The 12,168-nt window shown below is 41.6% G+C and overlaps 2 protein-coding genes across 2 annotated transcripts in view; both read left to right on the top strand.

The window, feature by feature from the left end:
* The window catches only part of mpp2a (MAGUK p55 scaffold protein 2a), a 70,851-nt gene that overhangs the window by 33,064 nt on the left and 25,619 nt on the right, over positions 1 to 12,168 (top strand). The window lies entirely within an intron of this gene.
* LOC138215503 (DELTA-thalatoxin-Avl1a-like) lies at positions 7,652 to 8,445 on the top strand. Its single transcript, XM_069177699.1, has 2 exons — positions 7,652 to 7,809; positions 7,892 to 8,445. The coding sequence occupies exons 1-2, from the start codon at positions 7,658 to 7,660 to the stop codon at positions 8,307 to 8,309; spliced, it is 570 nt and encodes a 189-aa protein (XP_069033800.1). The 5' UTR covers positions 7,652 to 7,657; the 3' UTR covers positions 8,310 to 8,445.

Genomic DNA, 12,168 nt, shown 5'->3' with positions numbered 1-12,168 from the left:
TTTAGTCTTCATTTCTAACAATGTGTTACCGTGATGTCGGGCCAGCAATCACACTCCTGTCTTGAAATTTCAAATTCATTGTTAATATAAGTTATTGGGTCATAAATGATTTCACAAATCAATCTGATCTAAAGCTCCACTTAACCTTCAGGGCTTTAAATGTCATTTGCAGCCAGTAAAATAAAATTTCATACAAAAAAAGACGTTGCATTTTATGTTAGTATTTCTCTGATCTATGCAACCATCCATCCATTGTCTGCTTATCAGGGGTCAGAGGTCGTGGTGGCAGCAGATTGAGCAAATTAGTCCACATGTTCCTCTCCCCAGCAACCAGATGTGATGTATAATCACTGTAGGATGTCCTGTTATCATTTTACTATATAATAAGGAAGACAAGAAAGCCTGACACAACAAAAAACATTTTCAAATACAAAAATGAATATTTTGCGCACATGATACAGTATATAAGGCTTTAAGTTCACAATACTTCCAATTACGTAACATTTTTCGTTTCTGTTTCAGACCAAGGATTGTGATTGAATGATAGTTTTGGGGGACACAGCGTTTACAAAGCAGCTTGTCGTGACTTGGGCTTCTTCCAAGTATTTGCGTATGTAAAAATGTATCAGCTTATTTGGATGATTTGCAAAACCCAAATAATCAAATTACCAAAAAAAAAAAAAAAAAAACGTCTTCATGTTTCCAGTTTGCCTTCTTCCAGCCTCAAAAGAGTAACATGTTTGCATATGTTTTTGCACCAGAGAATATAGAATTTTTCAACTAATGTACATTGAGGAGGAACACAAACAACATATTTATATCAGAGTTATTTATCAGCCCCAAACTTAGTGCCTTGGAATCTGCATCAGAGGTTATTAAATACATTCTGGTATTACCAGCCTCTAAAACTACGAGTACCCATTGCATCAGGAGACGTTTAAATCAATGAGAAAAACATAACAGGTATACAAATTGTAAATGGCATTATAACTTCTTTACATTTAGACAATAAAAACACGAGACAATATAGAATAACAACAATAATCAAAAAGGGTTATCTTGGTAAAAACAAATAAAAGTTCAACACATGATGAATGAAACAGCAGAATTAGAAAGCAAGAGCCTGAGGCTCAAGGGTCAAACATATCTTGTATTATACTTCTTGACATCATTTTCACAACACAAATCATCTCTTCTGTAACATGAATTCATCTTGACTCCTCTCTGTGTGTGTGCAGTTGGTCGTTCTGTAAGCTGCTCAGCAACATGACCGATGGTTCAAAATGATCTACATGCATTTACTTTAAAAACAAAACAATTGAAAGATGAACTTCCACAGTGTGTTTGCTGCTTGCTGGTTTCGCCTGACTACCTACAGTCCTGCTTTTTTTATTCAAATTAAACTCTTGCCATGCAAATGTTGGTGCAGCTTTACTAAATGGTTTCTCTACAGGAACCCTTGTTATAACTTTACATAATCATCAGATAATATGATGTTAGAATTATATAAACTGAGATCTTGCTGCTCAATCCATCTCCACCTTTCAGCTGTGACACCGGACAGTCCTTCATTGTGTCTCGTCCCCATGGCAACCCACTGTAATTTTCATGTTCAAAATCTGGGTGTTATTTTTGACTCATCTTTTAAATTAGATCTCCAGATTAAATCTGTTGTCAAAGTCCGTTTTCTTTCAGCTGATCCACTTCACCGATGTTCAAAAGCCGTTTAAAAACCTTTTTATTTTCACTGGCCGATCCGCTTTGATCTGTACTTGTTACTTTTGTGATTTGTGTTCGCTCGTCTTGATTTTGATCTTACTTATTTTTATTAATCCAGTCTTTTCCAATGCATGACTGTTTGTCTTTGAGCAGCACTTTAAGCAACCTTTGTTGTGTTTTAAATGTGCTGTGCAAATTCATTTTGATTGATTGATTGATTGATAATTCATCACCATTTTAATTTTAGGATTTATGCAGACAACAGTAGAAAGCAAGTTGCATTCCTATTTTTGATTGTTCAGCATGTATTTTGGTATTTTATGCATTCTTAAGAGGAAAGGGACAAAAATCAAAACAAAGCTGTGGACAAACTGAGAACTTTGTAGTTCATAAAGAGTAAATAGTTCCTGAATCACTACAATCTACAAAGTGATCAGAGACGTTATTTGAATAGGAGTTAAACCAACTCTTTGTAGCCATATGTAAATAATATGTTGGGGACTATTTTTGCATTAAATGCAAACTGTTTTTATTTACATAGAAACATGACGATAAACAGCTTTTAGAATTTAGTGCAATACGTTGACCACTGAGTTGACCTGCGGGACATCACGGAGGTAAGACGTCCTCTCTGGAAGAAGGTTTTTGTTAATATTGCTCACATGATGCAGTTTGTTCATGTTGACAAAGTGAGGTTCTTCAAGCAAAGTAGAAAAGAGCATGAAGGGGAACTTGTGTCGTTTATGACGTCATGAATATTCTGAGGATTTCAATGCAATATCATGAAGGTTTATTTGGCAGCTGTACAGCATACAGTACATTTCTACAAGTGTCATTTTCTAATGGGGATAGTAGAAAGATAGACATATTTTTCCCTATTGAGAATTTACTGAAAATATTCTGTGTGTTTCAGGATGTGGCGCTCTGGTGAACCCTCGAACACCGGAGGAAATGAGAACTGTGTCGCACTCCATTCTGGTACTTGGTTCGACTGGAGTTGCAATAATGCTGCAGTGTTTGTCTGCTCAGACGGTGAGAGAAACAGATTATAATATCTGATGTTATAGTATATAATATCATTGATCCTTTGATCTGCATTAACCTGCATCGACTTGGCCAGCATCAGGAACCAAGCTGAGAATGATCACATTCAAAGTATGTCCTAGAACCGAGTGACGTGGATCGGCCTCTACAGAGACCCGTGGAAGTGGTCCGACGGGACGCCCATTTCATTTGGAATCAGGCACCTGCTCCTTCAGTTTCGGCTCGTTGAAAAACCTCCTGATGGGCGTGTGTTTTGCCGTTCCCATGTGAACTTTGTTCTTTGCTAGCGATTTTAAGCTACAATAACATCAGCGAGCTCTGGCTACATACTTTCTGAACAAAGCAAATTGCTGCTCTGCGGCAGATTTTAGATGGCAATGCCAGTCAAAGCAAACAGCCAATTGCAGCACACGACACACGATTTAAACTGCAAAGACTTTTTATGGGTTAAAATAAAACATAGGCAGACTCTTACTTCCAATCAGCACCAATGAAATGAAAATGAGTATGAAATAGACCAAGATAAAGAGATAAGGAACCTCATATTAGGTCATTTTAATAATGGCAGATTTAGCCACGCCCCTAATCTTGGCGGGTCCAGGTGGAAAGCAAGAGCAGGGGGAAACAATACAGGGGCAGATAATACATTATACATTTGTATTAACTGTTGGCTATCCAATTCAAACACTTCCTTTCTGGATTTTACTGTCGTTACTTATTTGTTGTAAATAATACAACCCTGTAGGGAGCAGGTAACCTTCTCAGTTCCAATGTCATATTTACAGGGACTAAGAGACAAACAAACGGAGCGGAGACAGACTTCGATCCACTCAGGGCGCCGCATGGACTTTAAATAAAACATGAAACCAGCTTTGTTGCCGAGCGGTTCTGTTTCTCCGGTCGTTTCCATCTCGGCAGTGCCTGAGTCAGCCGAGCTTCCGGCTGATCCAAAAAATGGGCAAAGAGATGCTGAGGTGGTCCACGTTGTAGACGATACTTATTCTATTTGGACTTTTGCGGGGGAACTGAAGCCGTTACATCTCTCTCTTCAGAGCCACCAGACTCCTTTGACAAAATCAGTCATTTTACCCAACACTTCCTGGTTTATCGCTGCCTCCATTGGTCAGTTTGTTTGCCTGATTGTGCGTCTTTGGTTTTAGTTTAGATCCGAACTGAGAAGCTAAAACACCACCAAAGTCACACAGTAACACAAACACGACTACTCGTCTGTACGCAGTCACGTTCAGGAAACCGAACCAGGATTTCACGGTGCCGTGGCTCCATCACCGAGCTCGGCTGGGAACACTCCTTCGTTGGTTGGTTGGTTTGTTGGTTTGTTGGTTTGTGTTTCTCAGATGAGTCGGAGACTGGAGGACTTCGGCCTGAGTAAAGACGTGAGGCTGAGCTGGAGGAAGCAGCCCGATGGAAAGATCTTCCACTCCGAAGAAAAAGAGGAGAGGAAAACGAAGGAAGAGATTACTTGCAGCCTTCCATGAATTTATTTGACCAATTAATTACTAGTGTTGTGTTTTTTGCAACTTTGTTTGTTTATCCTGAAGAATATTCATTCACGTTATGTAATGTTTTTGTGCTGTAGTCAGCAGTTTGTACCTTTTAGATGAGTAACCTGCATGCACAACATTTTCCATTTTTTTCAACTTTTTAAATATTATGTAGGTGAACTTTGCAAAGCGGCAGAAAGTGTACAGAAAAGATTCCAGGCCGCGGTTGAATTTGGAGGCAGGTCTGCCATGTTCAGAGTCATGCAGGTATCTCAGCATGTGGCTTTTTACACAATGTGTGCAGAGATACGGCCGACGTGCTGGAGCCAGATGAAGACGTGTCAGAGGACATTTACCATCATCAATCTCCACGAGCGCTTCAGGGTTGGTTTGCATTGAAGGTTCCACGATCTCCTGAAAAAAAAAAACGCCAGCCTGCGGTCAAGTGCAGAGGAACACCTGCTCACTGAAGTTTCATTTAGTGTCTTGTACAGAAAGAACACATCTCGGACCGTGGAGCTGCAGAATCATCAAGACTGCAAGACCAGAACTGAATGTTATTCAGGCCTTTATAAAAACCTGATTGATACTTTTAAACTTTAATACTCTTTCTGTGTAGTGTTATGTTTAATTCTATGTCCTGCTATGAATGCAGTTGCTTATGTGTGTTTGTGTTTGTGTATGTGCGTGCATATGTGTGCATTATATATCTTTGAGTTCTAGGTGCAGCTCCCTGATGAGCTACTGAGGGCATGAATGTGTGGGTGTATCCTATATTACATTACATTACATTACATTTAGCTGACGCTTTTATCCAAAGCGACTTACAATAAGTGCATTTCAACCATGAGGGTACAAAACCCAGAACAACAACAATTAAGAAAGTACAATTTTCTTCAAGATAGCCAAACTTCAAAGTGCTATAAGTAAGTGCCATTTTAAGTGCTACTAAAGTGCTACCTATTCAAGGTAAATATAAGTGCCGCCTTGCTCCGCCCATGCTCTCTCTCACCTTCCTGGCACCAGATGTGGTCTTCAGTTTGATTGTCACATTAATTATTATTATTTTGTGTTAGGTAATAAAAGGTCACCTTTTTTTTTTACATCGAACTCGGTGTTGTGTCCCTCCTTATGTTGCGACTTTCGAGCCGGTCATAACAATAGTTGTAGAAAGGCTGTTTAATGTTCAATATTTGTTCAGTTCTGTCCAATCATCATCCATCAGTGAGATCATCGTTGGCTTGTGAACGTTATGAAGCCTCCAGTTCAGTTTCTGTCCGTCACCATCTTTGCTAGTACGGAGCGGTTTGGAGCAGGAAGTGACCATATTTGGACGAGCTGGGGGAGGAGCCATCGGTGGATCTGACCGATCTGATTGGAAACCTGACGATACTACGTCCCGTCCACCGATAGCTGTAACCTGACTGCACCACAGGCCTGTCAATCAAACAGACACGCCCCCAAAAACAGGTCTTCTTGAATCTTCTTTTCTAATGAATGAGGGATTATTTTCAGATGGACCTCCAGAAAACTAATAAGAAGGAGTGACTTTAGCTAACAACACCGAGATAACTGATGGACACATTTTATTCACTTTTTGTTTACTGTTTGTTTTTTTCTTTAGTTTCATTTGGAGCTCCTCCAATTGCAACATTCATAACTAGAAATGATATGCACAGCTAAAGTATTACAGAAAATGAACCAGGGAGGCGGGATGTTACTGTAATGCAACGTTAACACTTCCTTAAACAGGTCACATGACATGAGTGGCTGCTCAGTGACTCACTGAACATTCAAACCCTGTTTGTTTCTAAATAGTGAGTCAACGGCTTCCAATCCGAACGGACCAGTGCTGTCATGAGCAGCAAGAAGGTTCTGGGTTCCAAACTGATTTCTGTGAGGAGTTTGCATGTTTCAAAAGTCCAAAGATATTCATGTTGGGTTCTTCAGTGATGTGACACCCTGACTGAACGCTCCCTCGAAGAGTGTTTGTGACGTTAGCGGTTTAGGTTGTGGTCAAGCTGAATGATGGGAGCAGCATAGCTAATACATTGTGCAGATAGTCTGTTTGTGTGTGTGTGTGTGTGTGTGTGTGTGTGTGTGTGTGTGTGTGTGTGTGTGTGTGTGTGTGTATTTATTAATTGCTCTTATTTTTTTCTAAAATAATTATTTTCACTGCTTTTCACTCAGCAAGACTTCCAAATTAAAAAAAAGTGAAAAGTGGTTTGAAAAAGATGGTGAAATTTCAAAATCAGATCATGTCAAAATAAAGCCTTTTTTTTTTACATGTTTATTTCAGCAAAGGTTTATAAAAGTTGTCGATTCGCTCAGAACATCACTGAGCTTCCACAACCAAATCGTTATGTTGTGACCAGAGCTGTAGTTTTTATTCATTCCTCTTGTGACACACAAAAGGTGACCTGCATGATTTACAGTTTTATCACTACTTAATATTAACCAGTCTTTAGCTTTTAAATGTATATTGCCTTTACAAAAAGCTGTATTTTCTTTTTTTTTCTTCTCCTGAAACAAAATAAACACATTGTCATGACACTTTTCTGTTTCCTATCAACATTTTTCTTTTACACTCGTTCTGTAGCTTCACTATTGTTTTCCAAAACTGATACGCAACTACAAAAGGGAATACAAAAAAAAGGGAATGTCCAAATTAATTAACTGTTGCTATCTTAATGACATAACACACTTCAGGTAACACAACAGGTTGAGTCACATTCCTGTAGAAACTTCTGTGTTTCCGCGATCCGCGATGGAGCCAACTTCTGGCTCAGGAGGAGAGGAGATTAATCTCCTCGCTGAACATTGGGCTCCAGCCCCATACGGACTTGTATATTGTGTTTTCTCTGCCTCCTGTGCGTCAGTGTTTGGTGAGATTAAAGGACTTCCTGGTTCGAAAAGAAACCTCTTCCTACTGTGTCTGGGTCCGTTACAACACCATATCGCAACAAACACTGCAGGTCTCACAACAGGTGGAGTCACATTCCTGTAGGAACTTCCGTGTATCTGTATATTTCCAGTAAAATGAACGAATATTGTTGGCAGAGATTTCTGGAGCATCAGAGTTCTTTCATCCATCACCTGTATAAGAGGACGACCTGCATGCCTGACAGTCAGAGCTCTCAGCCGTCCCTGATCAGAAGAGCCAGGTGAGTCCACAAACTGAGGACATGACTTCTATCTAACAACTTCTCATCACAAATAATGTTTCAAATAAATGTCTCAACACCTGTTGGATGGAACAGAATTATAAAATGAAAACAAATTGTGAAGCAAACTTTTAATGTAAACTATTTATCCTGCCGTCATGGTGAACTGACGCTGACGGTACAATAGGTGAGTCTGCTCCGTGCTGTGAGTCTCAGCAGGTGGTCACCATGAATCCTTTGGACATTGTGGACGTGGCCAACGGGGGGTTGGGCACGGGACTTTCACTTGCTTCATCGATTGCTAAAACAATACCGACACACCGGCAGTGCACCGTCCAGCTGACCAATGAGAGTTCCAGATACACTCTGTCTAACCCCAGGTAACGGTTTCTCCGTACGTTGTCCTCTTATCTTAAACTATGTTCTCCCACCGCTCAGATTGTCTCCACTTCCTGTCTTCAGGGTTTACATGGACAGTGGACGCTGCACCGTTCCGTTGCCGCCTGCCATTCGGCCGTCCTCAACCGGAGAGGCGCTTTTCACGAAGACCCCGAACACTGCTCGAGGATCCGTCGGCGTCTTCACGTACGATCTCTTCAACAACGACGCCAAAGCGTCCTCGGAGAAGCTCGCCGTCCTGTACCTGGTGCCGTTTGACCTCAACCTGAAGTCCATTGTCTACGCGGTGGGCGTCTTCGGCGTAGGTACAGAGTGCAATCGGCAACTTCTTCGCGAGATGTCCAATAACACGAGCGCGGCGTTCGTCCGAGGGAAAGCGAAGGCCGGCGGTCTCACACACAGCAACGAAACGGTCACCATCTTGGCAATGATGTCGGACTGCCCCACATCCGTCATCAAGCTGCAAGTCAGCGATTCCTGATAAACAATTTTCAAACTTACTTTTAAAAAAGTAAATGCATCTTTTCACAAATGATGTTTGTGGTTTTGTATTCTAATCGATAATATGACTTTAATATGTTGCATCAAATCAATATTGATCTGTCAGCTGATTCATGTTCTTCACTGTGAACTATAATAAATACATTTATGTTTGCATCAGTATCTATCAGTTATTGCTGAGCTGTCAAGAATAGTCACTGTGTTCATTTTCATTTAGCGCCATCAGGCCAAAGGTGAAGATTTGTCCAATACTTAAAATCCCTGAAAACTTTACAATTCAATTCAATTTTATTTATATAGCGCCAGATCACAACACAGGTTATTTCATGGCACTTAACACATTAAAGTCCTTACAGCAAGACGTTACAATATTGCACCCGACCCGCCACCTCCGCATCAATACAGATTGTGGCATCACCAGGGGCCAGGTAGTGGATGGGTGCTACATCCCCGTTGTAGATCGGCAGCCACACCACAAAATGGCCACCGATCTACAAACTGCAGCTCCCAGAATGCCTCACCACTCACCCAGGTGTGAGTGTTTAATCCACCTGATTGAGGAAGGACTTCAAGGCTGCAGGAAGCAGACAACAGGAGCACATGGCTGGAAGGAGGACCGAAAGCACAAGTAGACTGGAGGACTGCCTAAAGGAGAGGACAGAACCAGACTGAAGAGGAACTAAACGAACCGAGGACACTCTAAATTGACTCTTATTTCTAACATTATTCATTTTAACAACCCCTTAACTCCACTTGGATGCTTTTGGTTGTTTTGCACTTTTGTTTGGATAAAAAGAGTTACCTGAGTTGTGGGGTTATAGAAGAATAAAACTTCACCTTTTTCTGGGAACCTTTTGCTTTTTGCCTGTTTGTTCATTCCCTTGCACCACCCCACCCTAGCCGCACTTGTGACTTCTCATGACGTTACAAGACACAACGCTGATCTAAAGTTAGGCAGTTGAATCTTCTGCAAGAATGTTAATAACCACAAAGTTGTTGTTATGTCAGCAGCAACCACTCCAGAAAAAAAAAAACACAGGCAAAAAAATCCCAGTGATGTCTGGCGTCAGGTGGCACCTTCACAAAATGTCGCCACCCGTCTTCATTTAGAAACCTGCGGGAGTCCAAAGGGATTCAGGAGTTTTAGATTATAATCCATCTGTGGAGACCACATCAACTTTTGTAGAGGAGTTTAAAGGAAGTTGTAAAGATGTGTGTATATTAATACATACTATTTTGACTTTTTTTTTTGTTCCATTATATATTTTGATTTTCATCAGATGGCCTGTCGCTGCTTATTTTTGTCACTTTTGGGACTCCATAATGACTCCAAAACAACATGGACATGGAAATATTTCAAGTTTGTAAGTCACTTTTTATGTAAACTGACAAAATTGTGCAGTAATTACAGCAAATAATGTTGCTAATACCAACATACTAATTTTATTTTCATGCTAACAAGCTGGTGATTATCGTACATAATACTTATGTTTAGTTAAGTATTTAAGCAGGTTTAATATTTACTGTAACACAATCATGAATTGTGTATTTGGAGGAATCTCGTCTGACGTTACGGTGAGCGTATTGCGTCACTTCCTGTCTACAAACATTGTGACTGGTGTTATTTCTCTGCTATTTCAGCTTCTTTTCCTGAATTCTACGTATCTTAACTCTCTCCACACTTCTTCTAATCTCAAGTTAAAACTCACGCTTGCTCTTCTTGAGCAATTCTACTGTTAAATCTTTGACCAACGTTCACTTAACTTGGCGTTTTGGTACTGCTAGCTTAGCAGTTAGCGATGTCTTCCCTCTCTCCCTCCACCTCTTCTTGTTTTTTCTGCTCAGTGTGACATGTTTAGTTACGACCCTGCCTCCCTTAATGATAATGCTACCTGTCAGATGTCAGGTATATATAACACAGATATATATATATATATATATATATCTTATTCATATTATTATTAATATATTAATATAATAACTATTATCAATATAATAATAATAATATTATTATTATATAATAATAGTCAGATGTCTTCCCGGGGCCAGAGTCAGATATCTTCCCGGGGCCAGAGTCAGATGTCTTCCCGGGGCCAGAGTCAGATGTCTTCCCGGGGCCAGAGTCAGATGTCTTCCTGGGGCCAGAGTCAGATGTCTTCCCGGGGCCAGAGTCAGATATCTTCCCGGGGCCAGAGTCAGATGTCTTCCCGGGGCCAGAGTCAGATGTCTTCCCGGGGCCAGAGTCAGATGTCTTCCCGGGGCCAGAGTCAGATGTCTTCCCGGGGCCAGAGTCAGATGTCTTCCCGGGGCCAGAGTCAGATGTCTTCCCGGGGCCAGAGTCAGATGTCTTCCCGGGGCCAGAGTCAGATGTCTTCCCGGGGCCAGAGTCAGATGTCTTCCCGGGGCCAGAGTCAGATGTCTTCCCGGGGCCAGAGTCAGATGTCTTCCCGGGGCCAGAGTCAGATGTCTTCCCGGGGCCAGAGTCAGATGTCTTCCCGGGGCCAGAGTCAGATGTCTTCCCGGGGCCAGAGTCAGATGTCTTCCCGGGGCCAGAGTCAGATGTCTTCCCGGGGCCAGAGTCAGATGTCTTCCCGGGGCCAGAGTCAGATGTCTTCCCGGGGCCAGAGTCAGATGTCTTCCCGGGGCCAGAGTCAGATGTCTTCCCGGGGCCAGAGTCAGATGTCTTCCCGGGGCCAGAGTCAGATGTCTTCCCGGGGCCAGAGTCAGATGTCTTCCCGGGGCCATAGTCAGATGTCTTCCCGGGGCCAGAGTCAGATGTCTTCCCGGGGCCAGAGCGGGCGACATTGAACCAAACCTGAAACTGCTGGCTAAGGCTAATCGTAAATACAGTCAGATTGTTATTAACGTCGGCAGTAACGACACCCGGTTACACCAGTCGGAGGTCACTAAAGTTAATGTTGAATCGGTGTGCAACTTTGCAAAAATGATGTCGGACTCCGTAGTTTACTCTGGACCCCTTCCTAACCGGACCAGTGATGATATGTTTAGCCGTACGTCTTCACTTCACCGCTGGTTGTCGAGGTGGTGTCCCGCTAACAATGTGGGCTTCATTGACAATTGGAATACTTTCTGGGGAAAACCTGGTCTGATCCGGAGAGACGGCATCCATCCTACTTTGGATGGTGCAGCTCTTCTTTCTAGAAATATGGCCATGTCTCTTAACAGCCCTAAAACCTGACATCCAGGGTTGAGGCCAGGACGCAGAGCTGCAGTCTAACACGCTCCTCTGCAGCTTTTTTAGAGCTGTCACTCACCCAAAACATTCAACATCTTATAGAGGTTGTGTCTGTACCCAGACCACCGATATTTAAAAAAAACTCAAGAAAAGATCTATCAATAAAAATGTAATAAAAATTTATCCTACCAAATTAATGGATCAAAAAAAAAATCTGATAATTAAAAGTGGACTATTAAATATCAGATCTCTCTGGTTTAAATCTCTGTTAGTAAATGAGTTGATAACTGGTCATCAGATTGATTTACTCTGTCTCTCCTGGCTGCAACATTAAGAATATGTTAGTATTAATGAAGCAACTCCTCCCAGTCATATTAATGATCATATTCCTAGAGATTCAGGCCGAGGAGGAGTGGCAGCAATCTTCCACTCAAGTTTATCAATTAATCCAAAGCCGAAACTTAGTTATAATTCATTTGAGAGTCCGACTCTTAGTCTCTCACACCCAAACTGGAAAACACAGAAACCGATTCTATTTGTTGTTGTTTATCGCCCACCTGGTCCTTATTCAGAGTTTCTAACTGAATTCTCTGACTTATTATCAGATTTAGTGCTGAGTTCAGATAAAGTGATGATAGTGGGA

Source organism: Embiotoca jacksoni, unplaced genomic scaffold (genome assembly GCF_022577435.1).
Source record: "Embiotoca jacksoni isolate LCO1_2020_lvr unplaced genomic scaffold, fEmbJac1.0.p SCAF_76, whole genome shotgun sequence".
NCBI classification, from domain to species: Eukaryota; Metazoa; Chordata; class Actinopteri; family Embiotocidae; genus Embiotoca; species Embiotoca jacksoni.
This window is presented reverse-complemented; position numbering and strand designations above follow the sequence as displayed.

Coding starts and splice junctions, on each gene's coding strand:
- LOC138215503 (XM_069177699.1), top strand. CDS start 7,658: ATGAATCCTTTGGACATTGTGGACGTGGCCAACGGGGGGTTGGGCACG. Junction 7,810..7,891: donor TACACTCTGTCTAACCCCAG/GTAACGGTTTCT, acceptor TCCTGTCTTCAG/GGTTTACATGGACAGTGGAC.